Source organism: Prunus persica, chromosome G4 (genome assembly GCF_000346465.2).
Source record: "Prunus persica cultivar Lovell chromosome G4, Prunus_persica_NCBIv2, whole genome shotgun sequence".
NCBI classification, from domain to species: Eukaryota; Viridiplantae; Streptophyta; class Magnoliopsida; order Rosales; family Rosaceae; genus Prunus; species Prunus persica.
In genome coordinates, this window is record NC_034012.1 from 5,076,245 (window position 1) to 5,096,777 (window position 20,533).

Genomic DNA, 20,533 nt, shown 5'->3' on the forward strand with positions numbered 1-20,533 from the left:
TAGAGACTAGGCTGGTAAGATTCAACCAAGTTCGAGTGGTGAGGTTGTCATTGTTGACTAGGCTGACTCGGCACTCAGTCAAAGGCCTTAATCATGAAAAACATGATAATTGGATTGTCGTTCAGCTTGTCAGTTCATTAACCATCTCCTTAAAAAGGTTGTCAATTCATTAACCATCTCTTCGTTTTGAAAATTTTCCAACTGCATTTGTAGAGATCATTGTCATAAGATGTTTTAACCCATCTATGATTGAGGTTTTGATCACTGAATGATCACTGAATTCTGCTCAGCAAGAAAATACTGGAAAAGGAAAAAACATTCAAGCTTAACAAATATTTTTTTTCAAAATGAATAAACCAATATATATTTCACTTACAAAGTCTGCCAAATTGAAATCCCAAAGCAAAAGATTCACATCAAAACATATGAAATTACAGAATCATATGGATCCTCCAAAAAAATGAACTATTAATTTCTCTATTCACTCAATTATTGCCCCAGTCTAAAAGAATAAGCTCTAATTTGTATATAACGCCCTCTCAAACAATTTACTTGCAGCAACCTTTCACAGTTGAAATCTCAGAAGGTGGAGCACTTCTTCGCCTTGTACCGGTACAGAACCCTCTTCTTCTTGCTTGAAGTGTTCTCAATTGTAAGAACAACCTTCCCTGGTTCATTGCTTCTGAAAGTGTTGCGGATAGGCCCTTCATTATTGGAGCCTATTTTCTTTCTCTTCTGAACAATAATGGTGTAAGAGCCCTCATCAGTAGGAACAAACTCCTCCTTGTAATTCACTTCCCAACCCAAAACAGTCAGGTCCCAGACTAATGTGTTATCAGCCTGTAATCAAAAAACACCATCACAACCAATACTTAGTGGAAATCCCAAGAGGAACAATCGAACAAAAATCAATAGCATTTTATTATTTGTACCTCAGCTGCATCTATCTGAATGGTTCCAGTGGATCCAGCCCTAAGAATTAGTTCTGAAACAGCACAATCTTCAGAGGAGAACTCAGTGTCATTGTCCCTTTTGAAGCCACCATATTGAGATGGTATCTCCTGAGCTGGAATGTACCTGAAATTGACAATCAAAGTTCACTTGGGTAAGCTTCTAATGGTGTCAAAATGAGACCTTTGGTAGGTAAAGATGTAGAGATGTTACTTACTTGAGAAGGGTCTCAGTGACCTTAGCTGGGCGAGCAACCACAAACTTGCTCTTGGTTCTTTGAGTCAAGAAAGGAGATAATAGGGCATTGAGTGCATAGTACCAGAATGGAACATTTATGAAAATCTGCAAATCAAAAAGCATAAACAACCCATCAATTCCTCCATACATTTTAGCCAAATGAAGTCAATTTCTGAAGTAAACATTGTAAAAAGACTTACATTTTTGGCGACTAACTCAGGGTAATTGTCCTGCAGAAGCCCAACAGCTTGCTTTGTGGCAATTCTAAGCTCCTTCTTGACAGGTCCAGGTGAGTTCTTGAGGTCATTGATTTGAAGCAAAGAAGAAGAACCACCAGGCCTCAAATCAAGCTTCTGAATGCTCTTCTCCATCAACTGAAGCCTCCACCTCAAGAACTGCCCTCTCTTCTCCTCATTTCCAAAAGTTTTCTGATAAAGCTCCTCGTTATCAAACACCCCAAAAATGTTGTAGCACACAGGGTGGCCTTCGCGATCAATGCCGTTCAAGTAAGCTGCAGAGCTCAGATCAGCACAGATATCTTCATCCAAGATTGAATCAATCTTAGACTCCTTCCTCCATTGAAGGGTTTTCTTCAGCATCTCAAAGGCTTCATTGACCTTGAATTCCCTAGCCCTCAAGAACTTCAAGAGCACCACATCAGTGCCTTCAAATCCTTTCCCAGGGAAAAGGGGCACACCCCAAAGAGAGATATCCTTGTCTACTTCGCACCCCTCTTCAGGCTTCTTCTCTTCCTCACCTTCTTGGGCTGCTGCTTCTTTCTCTTCAGCTACTGGTACTTCATCTCCTTCCTCTGTCTTTTTTTCATCAACCTCCTCTGCTTTCTCGTCCTTCTTCTCGTCCTCCTTCTCTTCCTTCTTCTCTTCCTCCTCTGCTACTTTTTTTTCCTTCTCCTCATTCTCCTTTGGCTCCTCTTTCTTGAAGATATTGTTGCCTAAAATGGCTTCTTCCAGCTTCAATTTGAGCTCACTCAAAGCCTTCCTCTCAAACTCTTTCAGATCAGAGAGAAAGTTGCTCTCTTCCTTATAAGAAGAGCTCTTCTCAACTGCTCTGGGCTTGGATTCAGACTCAGCCACTTCCTTCACCTTATCATCTCCTTCAACAACTTTCTCATTCTCAATCACAGGCTTCATGGGCTCCTCCTGAGGAACAACCCCAACTTCAGCCACTAGGGTCTCCTCAACCTTAACCTCAACAGTCATTTTCTCAATCAACCAAGAAAAATGTGAGAGAGAGAAAACCAAGAAACAAGAGAGAAGAAAGTTGCTTGCTTTGTTTGGAGCAAGAGAAAATTCTAATGAGGGATTGAGCAGAAGGGGTTGTGAGCTTGTGGTGTTTAAGAGAGAGAGAGAGAGAGAGAGAGAGAGAGAGAGAGTTGGGCTTGCTTGGATTTGGGAAGGAGTTGTAACGGCTATATATTTCGAAAAACTCGAAGGGTGGTGGTGGAGCCCACCAACGGTCACATATCTGTAAGCCACCGCATAGGAGAGCCGTTGGTGGATTCTTGTTCCAAGGGTTTTGATAGCCTGGAAGCCAGCACAGATTTGACGTTACAGCATCACTTTTGGGGCCCACTGCTCTGCGTTTGCTAGAGAGAAAGATCCTGTGTGCTCAATCTCAATACCCTAACTACATGCCTACCGTTTCATTGGCTCATGGCTGCAGAAGTCAGAGAAGAAAGAAGAATATTTTTCCTTTGACCAATTCGTCGCTGGGACAGACATTAGCACAATAGACATTGATTTCATATCATCATTGCCAACTGGCGTTTTTATTATTTTTAATTTTCTTTTTGTTTGTTTTCTTATTGTTTTTGTGGACAGCTAGATTTTTCTTTCCTTGTAAAGTTCATATTTCTTATAACTGTCATTAGTATTTTTAAAATGAAGATCTAATTTATTAACAAAAAAATATTAGTAAATTAATTATATTATGATAATTAATGTTTTGTGTCTTGTATTTAGTTAAGAAACGATTTCCTGAATTTCCTGTAAAATTCTCTTTTATGGCACACCGTCTGGCAAGCTATCATTGGCGTGGGAATTGAGTTACATGATTAGTTGATTAAGCCGCAGCTCCATGTGGTAAGTGATTTTGTTTAGGGTGATACGGTCGACTAATTGACAATTAATCCTAACCGTCGGTCATACAAATAATTTGGTTCTTGATTGGAATCAATCTCATGTATGCTTAAGAATTCTTGGAGTGCTTATTAGAGTAATACTATTGGCCCACACGTTCATACCGTATTATTTGAGAAATCCAATTGCCTCCCCCATATGGTTGTGGTGACTATCAAGTCGTTAATGTATTGTGAGACTTACTTTAATCAACGGTCGACAGCCAAGTCATGTACAATGGCTCTTACTAATAGGAAAGGCTGAAAGGTTGCTTCCACCGTCACCCCAAAATATGCTCATTTCATCTACCACTTTTTCCAGCCACAGCAAACAAAGGTGAAATGGCCACATCTCTAATGGCTGAGAAAAAAAATATATATTAAATACAAAATTAAGAATCCTGATGTCGGAATAGAACACATAATTCAGTTTGAATCTTCTACATTGTTGAATACATCACTAAATCTACATCTCCAATGAGGAAAGCATACAAAATTTGATGGTAAGCCCTCCTGTGTGGTTCGATGCGGTTTCCTTCTTTGTCACGGATCACGACCATGCTGTTTCGCGACATGAAAACTCCCATAGGGCATCAGGAAACTCACCAGACAACCCAACATGCTACTAGATTCCACTGTACAAGGATGTTCAGAGTTGATCACATAATTCCCTGTTTCTCCTCATGTGCTCTTTTTAATACCAATATCCTTAAATTGACCAGTTGCCCTGCTCAAGCACAACATTGAAAACATCATCTACATTCCGAACTTTTGACTTTCACGCATATAGTGGGGAGGGAAAGGGAACAGTATAATTATATAAATAAGAAACTAAGAAATGATTAAGTGGAACAATAACCTCAAAGCCTTCTAGTAGACATCAAAATATGCCTGAGAACCACTGTTTTTCTATATATATATATATATTGTCATTTTATTTTATGATGAGGAGACAACTTTGATGTATAATTGAAATGATATTTCACGCGTCTCTTATATTGAATAATTCTTTCTTACTCAGTATAAGAGTTACTCAAAGTATTAACATTTCATGACTAACTTTTATATATTCGTAATCAAACTTTTGAATCTCTAACACCAAAATGCTTAAAGTTTTAACATACCTATCGTATGTCAAATAGGCGTCACCTATCGTTCCTGCAACTTTATTCCGTACCTTCCGAACACAAACCTGAGTTGCAAAGTTGGCAAAATGATAGCAACATTTAACATCAATCACAACAATGACAATAACAACAAAAATAATAATAACGAAATTGATCATGACATGCTGGTGGTGGCAGTTTTATATGGAAATAAAGATGATAATTGAATTTTGTGTATAGAAATTCTAGGTGCAATACTCACTTGTACTTGATCCAAGTCACCAGCCCCTGGATCCCGATTACGATGAATTACAATTCCATTGTCACATTTATTTATGAAGTGTGCACTTCCACTTATATCATAGAGATTAGGGGGACCCCCGACCCACTGGTGCAACTGTTACAAGGGGTACAATTAGACAAACCAAATGAAAGAAAAAGGCATGATCAAGGTCAATGTAACCAACCTGTCTCGGATGTGCCACAAACCAAACATGGCAACAATGATGCTGAGCAAACCGTTTGACCTTGGTAAGCATCTGACTTACGTACTCTGTTTCTGTCCTGTTTACAAGGATTTGTAATCTTCTTGTAAGTGAATTTTTTTTTGTAGAATTAGGACATTCAACTAAAATACAAGGAATACAAAGGGCAGCGTTAGCGAGCATGATAAGAGATCTCTGCAAAAGAGTCATGATCACTCCTAGAACTTTTGAACAGGTCGGCTTCTCACATTATTCTATGTTTCTTTATCAAGAAAAAAAAATATTAATATTAATGCTAAGCAGAATACGTGTGCATTAAAGGGCAAAAGTCAGTACAAAATCAACCAAACAACAAGCAATAAGATCTAAAACATTGAGGATCTGCGGCTAATCACCAATGCCTACAGGTCAAAGAATAAAATAAAAATCTGTCATTTTCCATTATGTCAATAACTTAATTTCTTAGAAAGGGGCTTGTAGCTCAACATGTTAAGAGCATTTACCCCTACACCAGAGGTCCTGTGTCCGATCCCCCTCCCCCAACATCGCTTGTATAAAAAAATAACTTAATTCCTTAAATGTCTACTATTTTATATTGGACAATAATTCCCCAAAAGTTGGAACTAATGAAGAACTTAATATAGTGAAAACTTCAAAGTAAAAATACAGGGACTACATTGTGCTGGTCACAAGTAAAACAGCAACATAGGAGATGTAATGAAAAGACTCACTGATTCGGGGGACGTTGATGATCAAGCTCATTGTAAGGATCAATTACAAGTCCACGCACCCCATGCCTAAGTACTGCTGCTTGTGCGAGCTCAAGAACCCAAGAGATACTTGGAAGGGAATCATCCTCACACCTATAACATGGCCATACGAGTAAAAATCAAATGGGCACCAATATAATCAGAACTCAGATAAAGGAGTCCAACACTTCTACTCCACAATGTATTATCTAAATAGGTACTTATTGTTATAATTGATGACCCTAAAACATGAAAAATCAAAGACATAATCTGACGGTTCTCAAAGACTCCATAACAGTCTATGATCATTTAGTAATTCTTGTTTCATATGGAGCCAATCAAAAAGTCCAAACGTATCTCCAAATTTTGTTGAGTAAATAAAAGAGTAAATAAATTTTATTGATTGTAGTATCAAGTGAGAAAAGATGATAGTGTTTTATTTTCAGGAAAAAAAGGAGTTCATCATAGTTGTTTTTGCTGGATTGCATACCATAGTTCATAACTTAACTGCATGCAATAGCATCTTTGGAAGGCAAGCAAAGAAGGCTAAATATATTTACGATTCCTTTGCCTGGATTTTATTTTCTTCGCCCCTTCATGAGAAACTTGCTGTTTTCGAATGAGTGTTGGTCAAGGTTAATCCAGATGGCTGTTCAAAAGGGGTAATTATAATGGGGCTAAAGGGCTTAGTTTTGAGGCGATAGTAGGGAGTGGAGGTTGTTCTAACAGTGTTGCTGAATTATTGGGAACCCTTTGAGGGCCCGACCTAGACTTATTTGTTTTTGGACTTGTTCTTTCAAGCCTTTGGTCTCCTAATGTACCCTTTGGTCCAGCAGATTGAGGCAAATAAAGAAGGCTATAGAACATTTTGGAATTCATCAAGGCGCGGTCTCACCATGCTGATTGCCTTCACACACAGCAAGAGAGAAGAGAAATGAAATGTGGGAGAACTGGAAGCTATGAAATGGAAATGCATTGAAAACCTCCATGGAGTTTGATTAACAATGAAACTACTTAAAATGCAATAAAATGACGTTTTTACTAAGTATTTAAAATTTGGAAGTCTGCTACCCCAGGCCTGGGTTTCTAATAGTAAAGAAAACAAATTTGTATTGACCATTGTTAACATGCTTGCATTGCAATATACAAGCCCTAACAACAGTGCAAGTGTGACAGACACGGAGATGCAATCTGGCCTGGACTAAAAGTAGGTTTGAGGCATATTATCCGAAAAGCACAGTTGATACCGCAACTTACCTTATGAGGTAAAAGGTGTCATTTAGCCATTGTTTCCCTTGCTCAAATTCTTCGGCACTCATTCGTTCAGCAGAACCACCATAACTAGTCAGCCAAGAAATCAAAGACAATCAATGATAATAACATGCAAAACTGAAACTGATATTACAATAAAATGAAAAAAGTAGATCTAAGGATACTGCAAAGAAAGATAGTACCGACTTATAAAAACCATGGGGCATACAAAACTGTGAAAATTGATGAGTCACTATGAAATTACAGGAAAAGGTAAACAAAAGCACAAAGAGTAGAGTCACTATGAAATTACAGGAAAAGGTAAATAAAAGCACAAAGATTAAGGAAAGAATCAATAGTGTTAGACAGCCAGTTTGGATTCACGCTAGGCAGAGCCACTAGGAGACAATCTACTTAATATAGATTTGGGTAGGTGGAAGCAAAACTTGAACACGACAAAATGAAATTTACATTTTATAGAGAATATTTAAACACCAGCATGCATGATGTATTTGTACTTTGCTTTCTTTATTTTGTTTCCTTCTTTGAAGAGAGTAATTACCGTCAGTTTCTGACAGATATATAAAATATTTCTTAGAATGCCAGTTGTTTCTTTTCAAGTAGAAATTGATTCTATTTATCAGCTTGTAAACAGTAAACTTTGGTAAACTGAAATTTTCCTACAAACTTTATTTTAGTTTTTCTTTTGTTGAATTTTGAAACATGGTTGTTATCAAAACCAAAACAAAGCAGGTTGGAAACCGATTGATGTGGTAAGAACTGAATCAAACTAAAACAACAAAAAATAAGCGGTTGAAGAAACACCATTTTTAAACATCTTGGTTACTTTTCTGAATGAACATGAAGACAAATCTTTGATCGAGGCCTTTGGCACCATGCTGACTAGTTAGCACCTAAGCTATGTAAACTCTTCACAAATATCTTCCTGTCACTTGACAAGAAGCAAAATACACACAGAAACACACAAAGGATAGCTGCAACTATTGTATATGCACAGCATAGGTGTGAACACAATAGTAGATCCACCCTCTTTTTTCTTTTTCTTTCTTTTTTGAGCCAACATGAAGACAGGATGTGAATCATGCCTCAAATCTCTGTCACCAAGGACAAATGGGAAATACACTCTCTTGTGCCTCCTTTTTTCTTCCCTTTTTGTTTGGCTAATCGAGCTTTATGTTTCAAAAAGTAGAAAAGAAGTTCTAAAATTTCCCATGTCATATCACATGTATATTCTAATGATTTTAAATCAGCTTCTCGCAACCTATAGCAAACTTAAGACATAAAGATTGGAATCAATGAGTTTCCGGCTCCTTTCATACCATACCCTTCTCATTAAATAATTTACGTAGGAAAAAGAAAACCAAAGGCACCAAATACATTTTAAGAACAGAATCAAAGAATCTGAACCCAAACTCACCGTTTATCAAAGAAAGGCTTCTTTATGTGTTTCTCCAGCAATTTTCTCGCATGCTCCCGAACCTGTAAATCGTTATTGAGAAGGGAAATCACAAGTGATATTCAACTTTTCATCATTGCCACATGCATATATGTACCCTTTCCCTTGTGACTTGATTTACAGTGGATCATTATAAGAGAGATGTTTCACTTCAACTACACAGCTATATTTGCTCTCCAAATCACAAGTGCTATGCACATGTGGAACATCTCTCTCATAATGATCTACCGTAAATCAAGTCACACCGGAAAGGTACATATCGGAGAAAACAAAAATAAACTAGATTACCTTGTTCTCCATAGAGCAAAGTGCAAATTTCCACCCAACACTTTCACTGAGATTGCACAACAGAGCATCAATCCACTCACTCTTGCCTGAATTAGGGACACCTGTTACTATAGTCAACTCACCTGGAACAATCTTAAAATAAAAACAAAAGAATTAGAAACACATGCCGCAACTAGTCATCCCCATCCAGCTTTCGACGGAACAGAACACAAAAGAAGGAAGCAGACGTAAAATAATACTCTAAATATACTTTTGACAACTCATGATGACCATGAGAACAACACACACACACACACACACGCACACACACATATATATGCATATAAAAAGTAACAAACAATCAGATCAGATCAGATCATTTAGTAAAATTGTACAATCTGTACGCATAGGCCATACAAAAGTATAAATTCCACTTCAACATATATTACTTTACAATAACATATAATGAGTCATTTGACATATCTGCATTCTTATCCATAATTCCATACTAGAACACATCCCCCACCCCACAACACCCCAGGGAACCGACACAGAGAGAGAGAGAGAGAGAGAGAGAGAGAGAGAGAGAGAGAGAGAGAGTTTAATCTGAAATAACAATACATTCTTGTTATGTTTTCATACACCTTAATATCACCCAACACTTTAAAAACAAAAAAATTACAAAATTATATATGTTAGGTATTATTTGTCACTCAGGAACGTCCAGGTTTAGACTTACATTGTACAACTCATTCAGACCTTTCCACCCAGTTGAGACACCATACTCATATCCAAGAGTCCGATAATAATATGCATCAAGTTCATCAAAGTAATTTGCAAAGTTGAACAATCCACGTATAGGATATAATTCAGCATTCTCAATTACTTCCTTCAAAACATCGGGACCCAAGTACATAAGAACCTGTACAAACAAATTATAAGAAATGGTAAGGATTGCTTTAGGGAACTGAAAATATAAAATATAATTTTAAAATGGCTCTTCAGAACAAACCATGTGAGCAGTTGATGATAAGATCCTTTTCAGTTGAAGGGAAGATGCATGATACAGATCATCACACAAGATGATGCAGAAGCAACTCATTAGGTATCAAAGGTTTGTTTTGTTACCATGCAACTTGATTAAGAATAATATCATAATATTGTGCTATTATGTGACAACAAAAAAACCAATTTCACTAGCTTCATATGGATACATATGTTGGAACATGCAACGTGAAAAATCACTGTCATCTCAAAAATCAACGCAATAAGAAATATTTAAACAAACAATCACATACATTTGTATGCATGTATTTCAAAATGAAACCAAAGGTAAGATGATCTTCGGTTTATCATTATATGTATAGGTCGTCGAACATAAAATATTTGGAGATAATATTAAATTCTAAATTAAAATAAATCCATATCATTGTAAAACAGTGTCTCAGACCTCATTTGCATCTTTGAAGTGCTCATTATCATTTTTCATTGGCCATCTGACTCGCCAGCATCTGCAGTCACATGGAGAGGGACAGTTATTCTTACCAAGCCTACATTGAGAATGTTTCAACTAAAACAACAGAAGACAATAACAACAGGGCACCATCATGGAAACCTTTCTCTTCCAAGGCGACGTGCAAGCTCTTCAGCTAGGGCTTGACCAGGATCATCTCCGTCAGTGGCAAGTATAATTCGTGATGCCTATCAAAAATCACATCATTATAACCTAATCTATGAACTCCTACGCTCATGTGTTTTAAATAATAGCAGTAAACTTATCTACGAACCTTCTTTAAGTACTCTTTGCAGTTCCACAGATATTGATACTTTGTATCCTAGCTTTACAGAATAGACAAAAGGAACATCAGATCCAAATTTTTCCACAGATATTGAATAATAGTTAATAACTCAACTGCAGACAGTTGAAGTAATTAATAACTTCATTTCAGATAATTGAAGCATTTTTCATCCTTCTTTAAGTACTCTTGGGTTCAAAGAAAGGCCAAATTTGATCCAACCTAATTTGCGAGCCAAGATCCTCCAATTTTCCATCCATTTTGAGGGCAAATACATAATTCTGGGTTAAAGGACCATTAAAAACTAAGAAAAAAAAATTTTTAAAAAAAAACAAAAGTTGAGAAAAGGAAACCCACCCAACCCTTTCCTCTGATCAGAATGTAATTCACGTGCTTGGTGGGTGGGTGAAATGTTTTAACAGAAAAATGGATGGATTGCGAGAAAATCTCACGGTAAGCCTCTAATTGGCAATTTTACAATACCTCATGGCTTAAATTAACCAAAATAAAAGTTTGAGAACTAAATTGACACTAGCTTCATAATTCACAAGCCAAAATGGCAGTTAGCCCTTTCATTTATAAAAGTATGTGTTTCCTAGAATGAAAAAGAAAAATGTTAAGATACTTTATTCTTTGAAGGTGTTTTTTTTTAATGGGTAAACTTGCATTGGACAGTTAGAAGTCAAGTGCCACGTAGATATTTGTAGAGTGGTTCTACACTGTATAATATTTCTCAATAAATTAAATGAATAAAAGTAAGAAAAAGTCATTGAACTATCTCAAGGAAGATTCAAACCTGCTCTTCAGGCGGCAAATCCTTTGAGGAAACCTTTGGAGGAGCACCATCAGGCACACTCACGCAATTATGAAAGCCAGCTTCTTCCATTGCAAGCTTATCAATTTCGCCTTCAACCTAAGTCATAAAACAAAACAAAAGAAAATACATATCGGGTACAAAATAATGTTTGAAAGCATCAATCACTGAAAAAATGATGGAAGCCATACAATGATGATATCATTAGTTCCCTTTATATCATCCAGCCCATAAAAAATCTTTTCGGTATCCTTTTCCTGAGATAAAAGCAAAATAATGAGATCCAAATGACAGTATTACTAACACTTAACCCAAATAAATAAATAAACCTCTCTCTCTCTCTCTCTCTCTTAGATATATACATACTCTGTGTGTGTGTGTTGGTATGTGCTTATATAAAAAGGTCCCTTATAATTATATATAAAATGCTCAACATTTCAGCCATTTCTTGTTAAAACACTTTGGTTAGATATACAAAGCATCACTTATTGCAAAAACCTGCCAGAACTTCTTTTCGATGTCCCGATACTTGCAACTAACAAGCTGTCCGTCTCTCCAATAAGGAAATGCAATACAAATCTGCATATAAAATTTCAGAAGCAATTAGGTCAGGCAAAATCAGAGTCATATCTAGGTCAAGGAGACTGAAGTGCGAATATCTGCCCCAGGACTAGCTTATGTCACCCTAGGTTTTCTCAATTTATGTTATCAAGAATTATTGCATCGCCACTCTCTATTAAAGGGACAGTGAAACTTAAATGCAACTTTTCAAGTTCTGTGCCATAAGTATAACTTCATCAGTGCACTGTTCTGAAATCCATATGCTTTGTATATAATCAATAGAAGTCTAACGTTTCAAAGTTACGAGAGAAAAGATATATTTCATATACAGGAAGTAGAACACTCAAACCATTATGAACCATTCGGGTGTTTCTATGATTCGTCCGAGCCGTGATGGATTTAGTGAACTGTCTGATGTTTCAAAGTTCTTCCCCAAAGACAGAAAACTTCAAGCTTGCCTCTTTTTTTTGGGTTTTTTATCCGGCATTTTAATGCATTATATTGAAGGAACCTAAAGCCAAAATAGAGAGCCCTACGAGGATTTTTTACGTCATTTTTACTAACAAAAATTATGATCCCATCTGTGCAGTTCAGTTTTGAAACTTGATTGCTATAGGTGAAAAGAGGAAACTTCTAGAGTGTAGTAGCTAGATATTTGTAATACCCACATAAGCATGTTGTTCTAATTTACACAACTAAGATCGTGAACAGCTTGATATAAAAAGGAGAAAGTGAAAATCTTTTTCCCTAGCATCATGCACCTGAACACCTGTAGTTTTTTGCATTACAGCATTTCTTCTCAATGTTTCCGTTGATATACTTCGCTCCGAAAAATAGGCAACAAGCTGAAATAAGAGCAAAATGAATATATATTCACTATGTTGCATTCGGAAAGATTTAAACATAAATTTACTGATAATATTATTTATGTCACAATCCAGTACAAGAAGCACTCGAACCTCCTCACAAAGTGGTTCCAGTCCTAGACTTTCCACCGTGATTTCCCTTCTTTTCTTCACTTTGGCAATTTGATTTGAAGTTTCTCGTGACAACTTGTTATCTCCAACGGCCTGAAAAGAAAGGATGACATTAGACCAAGTGACTCTCTTGTCACCGATTTTCAATATTATAGCATAGCAATATATTCTAAATCAAGCTTCGAAGAGAAACCATACCGTTGTTCTACCTTGCCACCCACATTTCCCACGAAAGCAACACCAAAAAGCAGAACCCCTAAGAACTCATAAATGCCAATATAAATATGACTTGCAATCTGTTAATAAAGAATCAGGAAAACTTGTAAAAGGCTAGGAAAAGCATACCAATCTTCTGAAATATAAACCGATAAGCTCTTTTCCTCTGAATCGCCACCTTTGCACTAGCATATGAGAATTCACTTCAGTTTCACACTGAAATTTCATTCCTTTCTTTTACTTATTTAAAATAAACGCATGTATACATGGTATTAGTACATCATGTCCACTCAATTCCCTGATTTTTTTTATCCTATAATTTCTAAACAATATAAAATAAAATAAAAATCTCAGCTTAATCTACTTGTATGAAAATTTTCCATATTTTTGCGCCTGCTTCACCCTTAAATGTGTCTACAGCCCTTAGATGAGGACATGTCCACAGAAATTATCTTTGTTGTTCTCAAAAGTCATTGTTATATTCTTACAGAATCCCTTTATTGAACAAGTTACATAGTCAAGAAAGTACTTCTTTTTGTCCAAAGATAATATCAACTACTCTCAATAACTACCTTGAATTCCACATAGTTTCCTTCAGGTTGAGTCTGCTCATACTTAAAACTTTTGATTAAAAACAGTACCGGTAACTTATTTTGTTACTATACACAATGGCAATTACTTATCCATAAGAAAATATCTTCTTTTTTTTCCTACAACTAATTATTTACAGCTAAGATGCCTAGCATTTGGGGAATATCTGAACATCTTATAGATTTCATAAACTTAAAATAATGAACACAAATGGGACATAAGTGTATGCTGTTACAATTACCATCCTAAAGATTAAATAATTCATGAAATCCAAAAGCCAAAACAAATCAAAGCCCAAAAGATTTTCTGAAATAAATATAAATGGCAGCAGAAGTAAAACTCTTAACGTACTATTGGACAAATCAAGTGGTTGTACTGCCCTGGCATACATATTCCGTAGTCTATGCCAAGCATCTCCAATTTCAGCTTCAAACGCGACAATTGGTTAAAGTCCACTCTCTTTTCTTCTGCGTTTTCTAATTCAGCTACATACAATTGAAAAACATATAGCATATCATTATACACATAATATTATCATAATCCTCTACACACACACACACACACACACACAAAAAAAAAAGATTCACTTTTACACATGAGTAGTTTGTTCTGAGGTTTTCTAATGAATTTGAAAAACAGCACATAGAAAAATTTACTTAACAAAAGTTGAAAACAGCATATCGTTAAGCAAAACTTTACCAACAGGAGTCTAAAGGGCCATACCTGGTGCGGCGCCATTGGCATGTGAGACATAAGAATACCCATTAGTTCTAAGGCAAAGTGGCCGAGTTTTAGACATGGGTTTTGGCGAGAGTGGAGAGAAAACGAGTCTATGGGAGTGAAATGAGTGTCTTTGTGAAGAAGGAGTTAATGGGTTTGGACAAGGAGTGGACTTGAAGAGTTGCACGGTGCCCATTAGAAGACCAGCGCTTGAGGATAAAAAGGAGAGCTTACGAAGAGGTCGAAGAAGAAGAAGACGCATGTCTCTGCAAACTAGCAACTGGGTTTTGAAAGAGGGGAAAGATAGAAAAGAGGGGAGAAGAGGGTAAGGTACTTGACGAGAGGGGTTTAAGGGTAAAACCCGTTTCTTAAATCTCAACCACGACCCGGGACCCAATTATCTACCCGCCAACCCGTACCCGATCACATCAAACGCCCCAAACGGAGCAAGTCAAATTTATTTATTTTTTTATTTTTTATTTTTTTTGGTAATTCTGGTTTAGCCCATCAGTGAACAGATGACTATAAAGATATAAATAACCAAAAAGAAAAATAAATAAATAAATAAAGACTATAAAGATCATTTTGTCATGAATAACTGAAATGGTTAATAGTATTTACCATTGTATTTTGTCCAAAACATACAATATCCTCAAAATACTTTTGCATCCACCATTACACTTTTTTTTAACCTCCTCGTTATTTACTTTTTAAAATCAAAAATTAAAAAAACAGTGGTGATGATGAGGAGTATCATTGATCAATGAACATGACATCCACAAATTGAAGCCTAATGGTGAAATTCTGTGGTGAGGGTGTCATATATGAATCTCTCATATGGACCTTCATATTAGCTACAGGATCATTTCATTAAACTTAAGTGAAATTACTATTAAGATGAATCTTGTGGTTAATATGAAAGTCCACATTTTATAGTTTATATATGACACCCTCATCATAGAACAACCATGCCTTGATGCTGGCAACGTGACTGGAAATAATTAATGGGCCGGCCTAATTTTCAACCCCAATTTCAAATACAAAAACCGACCCTACCCGAAGTCTAAACGGGTCACATTTTGATACAATACATACAACATTCATATGTGGCTGATATCTCTGGCAATCAATCACTCAAGCATCTTGACTGTATGCAAATAACCCTTTGGCCTTTTAGGCCTGGAACCAACACTCCCCATTCCATGAGTGTGTAATAAACAAAAGAAAGTATGATTGCTAGTTGCTGCTTTATAAAAAAAAAAAAATTCCTGCTGCTCAACTCCAACATTTCTTCTTTTGTCAGTTCCCAATCAGGAAATGAGTAAATGGAAGAAGCATGTCCATTATATGCATTTGGAACTTTAGCTGTGATCCGCTGCACTCTGGTTTGGAACTCTGGGAGACTCGAAAACTTTCCCAAAAGCCTGCTAGCAACTCATGAAGCAAATGAACAATCTCTGCTCATTATTCAAAGCCTATGAAGCCAGGGGCCTGAAGAAATAGGTGTCTCATCTTCATCAAGTATGCAATTTCAGAACATATCCATGCTTTTAAAGATGCTGAATCCTACTTCCCAAGCAGACTAAATCAAATGCAGAATTTGCAAGTTCATGTCCGAGCTACTCGTATTAATCCAAAATAATCTTAACTCACCAAATTCACAGTAAAAAGGTTGAAAAGAGGAATAGTTGGGAAATAACATGCAACCAAAACAAATCCACGTCAGTTTTCTTAACGACAATAAACTGAAATAATTGCTGAAACTTTGGAATGAAAGGGCATACTTGGTTTAATTACAGAAATCTCGGTTCTAAAGTATCATGGTTTGAACACAATGTTGTATGCAACTAACATGTAATCAGAAACCTAATGTACCTCTCATACAAATGGCCAAAACTAATAAATCTCATCATCAGGGACATCTGGTGTCAAAAATTTCATTGGATCTTTACTAATTTCCTCATAACTCATTCTTGGCTTCACCTTGTCTGGGACAGGCACCAGAGGAATAATGCTATCTCCGTCAATAACTCCATCGATTATTCCATATTCAACTGCTTCTATGGGGGACATATAGCGATCCCTGTCAATATCCTTTTGGACTTGTTCAAATGGGCGACCAGTGGAATTTGAAAGAATTCTTGTGACATTGTTTTTATTATGCATGACTTCTCGAGCTTGAATTTCCACATCTATTGCCTGGCCACTAGCACCTCCAAGAGGTTGATGAATCATAATCCGTGTATTGGGCATTGCAAAACGCTTGCCTTTGGTGCCACCACCAAGGATTATAGAAGCTGTTGATGCTGCAATGCCAAGTGCAACTGTGCAGACATCAGCCCTCACAAGCTGAACGACATCATAAATAGCCATTGTAGCACTAACACAAATAACAAAAAGGTAAATCAGCAAGCAAATAAGACAGAGCAGAAAAACCATGAAAGCATTAGACACAAGAATAATGTTCAACATGAAATTAACTAATTCATTTAGTTCTTCTGATGGCATCAACTGTATGTTTGCTTCCACTGAATTCAGTGAATGTGAGCCACTAAGCTATTTTTGTGTGACTTTGTGCATTAAGTACAGAGATTGTAAGGTCATACTAAATGCAAACAGAAACATCATAGCATAATCATCATCCCCGCAATGATAAGCTAAATGTGAACAAAGCAGAATATAAAAAATGGTCCAGTGATCTTCTCTTAGCAAAACTCCCTTAATAAAAAAAATATATATATGAAGCATGAACTCCCTGCTTACATCATATTTCCACAACTCATAAGCTTAATCTCATAATTCAGCAGATTCATTGGCCCCCTCAATCGCATAAATAAAGAGAAGTGTATATCTCTAAACTCCAAAAACCAATGCCCAAATTGTGCGCATCCCAAAAGAACACTCTATCTATTTCACAAGAAACCTACCTAATCCCACATTTGCCTTTGAAGACCCTAAAATTCATTTCCTACTAAGTCACCTGAGAAACAGCCAACACACTACAGCTCCACAAAACTTTTCCGCCACCATAAGCACAAAAAATCTTGATTAAGACAAGATTCCAGATTGCACAACTCAACCTTGCCTCCCTAAAAGCTTATGCAATAATCTAAATGCAAAGTAGACAATGGAGGAATAAAAGGTAAATATGCTCAGCTGCTTCCTTGCACAATAATACACCAAGAAAGTGATATAGAAATATTAGACCTCCTCCGTTACATACTATCACAACTATTAACCCTTTCATAAGCAATTACCCCACACTCAGCTGATTTGCAGATGATATTATATCTACCTCTAACATAGACATCTAAGGTCACTTGGGTCTCTAAGATCCATGAATGATAAAGACACTGACCAATCAAAGCCTAAACCACATGTTTAACATTTATGTATGTGTACTTGAATGCATGTTTTATGCATATAACTTGTACAGTTACTTTACTATTAGGAGACAATAACTAGCATCAGTGCAGATGCTACATAAATATCTTGACATAAAAGAAGATGGGCACAAAAGTTGTAACTAGATAAACTCCAATTTGACCATGTTCTAAACCTGAAAACTTAAGCCAAGTTTTCAATGGGAACATGAAGAGAGAATGTGGGACGGTGCACTATGCTTTTGTTCCCAACCCATGCCAACAGATTTGGCCTTTATCTATTCTCATAAGATAATCAAACAGCGCCGTTCCATTAGGTCTCCATTACACATGAAGAAACCACCTAAATGAACTTTTCTTATCTTGACAAGTATCAGTATCATCCGACAAAAGCACAAGCACAAACATACCATTAGGAAGTGCAAAAATGATACACTGAGACATCTATATAAGCATATTTCACAGTTTCAACACCAATGCTAAAAATATAGAAGGAAAGAAAAAAAAAATTACACTTACTAAACCAATAGCAAGACGAACACCCGAATTCTAAACCAATAATGAGTCATGAATGATGACCAAATCAATGTCTTCCCCGCAACATAAATGATTAGAATGAAATGTAATCAAATAACATCCTAATAAAAAATGGTATCCTATATCACTCAAAGGCTCCATTAAAAAAAAAAAAACTTTCATGCTTTCAAACAACAACCAAGAAAAATAAAAGAAACCCAGATGCGTAAAAAGCATGAAGAACCTGAGAGAGCCGCCAGTGGAGTTAATGAAGAGCTTGATATCCTTTTTGGAGTCCTGGGCATCCAACAAAAGCAGCTGGCTAATAATAGCGTCAGCCACAAAGTCGTCAATGCTACTGCCCAAAAAGACAATCCTTTCCCTGAGCAAAAGCCCCAAGGCGTCGCCCTCGGTGCCTCTCATGGCTGTAGCCGGCGTCTGAGGAGCTGAGGAAATCAGGAGCGAGCCGTCAAGTGCTTGTGACTTGGAGGTGAAAGTGGGTTTTGGGGTTTGGACAGAAAGAGACTTAATTGTGGGGAATTTCGAAGAAGAAGAAGAGGGAAAGTGGGAGATGGGTTTGGAGCGAGAGCTGTGAGAGAGCTTGGAAGTAGAGGTGTGAAGGAATATCGGGGATGAGATTGAGAGCACGTCCATGGCTGCTGCACACTTGGGTAGCGTCTCTGTCCGATAACAGAGATAAATTTTGCGTTTAGTAGTTGATTGGTGAAATGAGGGTAGCCCGGACAGGTCTACGCTCGCCAGCCCAATTCCATCATCCTCTTTGAGTTTTATTTGCATTTTTGCATAAATTCTATTTATTTTTTTAATAAAATTAAAAATTAAAAAGCTTTCTTCTCTTTGCGAATAAAATTACATAGTATACATTTATTTTTGCGCTTGTGACATTACTCTTCGGTACTACCAACTAGCCTTTAATTTAATGATATTTATTTGCACTCGGTTGAATGCCCAGGACATTTTCTTTTCTTACTTAAAGGATTGTTTTTTTTATGCCAAAAAAAAAAGATCAACTTGACCGAAGATAAAACTCCAGTTAGAATTAACATATATGATAACTTATTGCAGTACAACAAATTAATAAAAAAGAGCTTACATATGTTTGAGAGTAAAATTCACAATAAGATTCCGGGAGGTAAATCCCCAGAACTTCAACCTATTTCCAACAATGTGGTCGAATCTGTATAGCGAGTTCCTTCTATACAAACTAAGCAATGATTGTTAACCTGTTCTACCTTCTCTTCTATACAAAGTTAAATCAACCTAAACCCCTGGGATATGAATGACAAGTAGAAAATCTTGGAAAAACTTTGCAGCCTTCATGTGAGCATCGTGTGCTAAGAAGCCGGTATTCTTTCTGGCTTATGCTTGTCTGAACTTACTACTCGGTCTGAGATGCATAGCTGATACGGTTTGGCATTTTCAATTACCTTTCTCAAAGCATCAGGTCCCATATGCCTTAGAACCTATGGTCATAATTCAAACATTAGATAGAAAGCAGGCCAAGAATCCTAAGAAATCAGTACTTTTCCAGAGTGTGAAAGCAAATATATAACAAATGTTATATTATGTAACCCTATACAAATTCTTCCTTGTGAAACAAAGCCATGAACCAAAACCACAGAGAAAGAATCCTGTCATGTGTGTATGGGTGTGCTTGTGTGGTAAGTTGAGGTCCAAAAATCATGTGGCTTTATAAGGCTTTAACTGAATTTGTGCTTTCATTTCTAGAAGTTTTAACAAGGAAAAAAACATTATATTCTTAACAAATTTCAAAACTATAGTTCCAAGTCAGTGACCACGTATAACTGTAAATTGGGATCTCAAGATATTGGCAACCTTGGTCCTGAAAAAAGCTCATATACAACCCTAGAACAACTAGTAGTCTAGTAGCAATTAAAAACAACAGCAGTAACAATAAGGGAAAAGAGTGGAAGCACCAGACCTCATTAGCATCTTTGTAATAGCTGGACTCATCTTTCTTTGGCCAACTTACTTGCCAACATCTGACATCCAATGAAAATAAAAGGAAATAAGTGGACAAATATACATGTTGGTAGCTATACATATGTAGACATATGGCGTAATGCCCCTTTTATTTTCTGATAGAAACACCAAACTGAGCATTTTAGTATCTAAGCCTAGAGTCTGACAGTCTTCACAACAGTTAAGAACCCCAGTTTAGAAAATTGTTTATGTTCAAGTTCATGGACATCATGAACTTTAGCAATCTAACCCGGTGGTCTAACAACTCAATAACGCTACGGGCACCAACTTGTTT

General features: G+C 36.6%; 4 protein-coding genes across 4 annotated transcripts in view; all 4 read right to left on the bottom strand.

Annotated features, from left to right (window-relative positions):
• On the bottom strand, positions 319–2,605 carry LOC18778342 (patellin-4). The gene is made up of 4 exons (XM_007211761.2): positions 1,389–2,605; positions 1,169–1,293; positions 933–1,077; positions 319–840 (listed from the first exon to the last, which is right to left on the bottom strand). Exons 1-4 carry the CDS (start codon positions 2,406–2,408, stop codon positions 580–582), a joined length of 1,551 nt encoding a protein of 516 aa, XP_007211823.1. The 5' UTR covers positions 2,409–2,605; the 3' UTR covers positions 319–579.
• LOC18778606 (twinkle homolog protein, chloroplastic/mitochondrial) lies at positions 3,639–14,735 on the bottom strand. The gene is made up of 21 exons (XM_007214405.2): positions 14,339–14,735; positions 13,967–14,100; positions 13,154–13,209; positions 13,007–13,064; positions 12,791–12,901; positions 12,593–12,676; positions 11,769–11,849; positions 11,462–11,527; positions 11,253–11,369; positions 10,448–10,495; positions 10,276–10,361; positions 10,111–10,171; positions 9,400–9,582; positions 8,682–8,813; positions 8,355–8,416; positions 6,923–7,006; positions 5,648–5,779; positions 4,899–4,995; positions 4,694–4,828; positions 4,450–4,517; positions 3,639–4,052 (listed from the first exon to the last, which is right to left on the bottom strand). The coding sequence occupies exons 1-21, from the start codon at positions 14,595–14,597 to the stop codon at positions 4,007–4,009; spliced, it is 2,100 nt and encodes a 699-aa protein (XP_007214467.2). The 5' UTR covers positions 14,598–14,735; the 3' UTR covers positions 3,639–4,006.
• On the bottom strand, positions 16,040–19,005 carry LOC18781197 (ATP-dependent Clp protease proteolytic subunit 4, chloroplastic). The gene is made up of 2 exons (XM_007211644.2): positions 18,479–19,005; positions 16,040–16,715 (listed from the first exon to the last, which is right to left on the bottom strand). Exons 1-2 carry the CDS (start codon positions 18,886–18,888, stop codon positions 16,232–16,234), a joined length of 894 nt encoding a protein of 297 aa, XP_007211706.1. The 5' UTR covers positions 18,889–19,005; the 3' UTR covers positions 16,040–16,231.
• Positions 19,267–20,533, bottom strand: part of LOC18780488 (primase homolog protein) — a 5,062-nt gene continuing 3,795 nt past the window's right edge. The window contains exons 12-13 of the mRNA XM_007213685.2: positions 20,198–20,258; positions 19,267–19,718 (exon numbers count right to left, since the gene is read on the bottom strand). Of these exons, the coding sequence (XP_007213747.2) occupies positions 19,590–19,718; positions 20,198–20,258 (190 nt within the window). The 3' untranslated portion in view covers positions 19,267–19,589. The remainder of the gene's footprint in view (positions 19,719–20,197; positions 20,259–20,533) is intronic.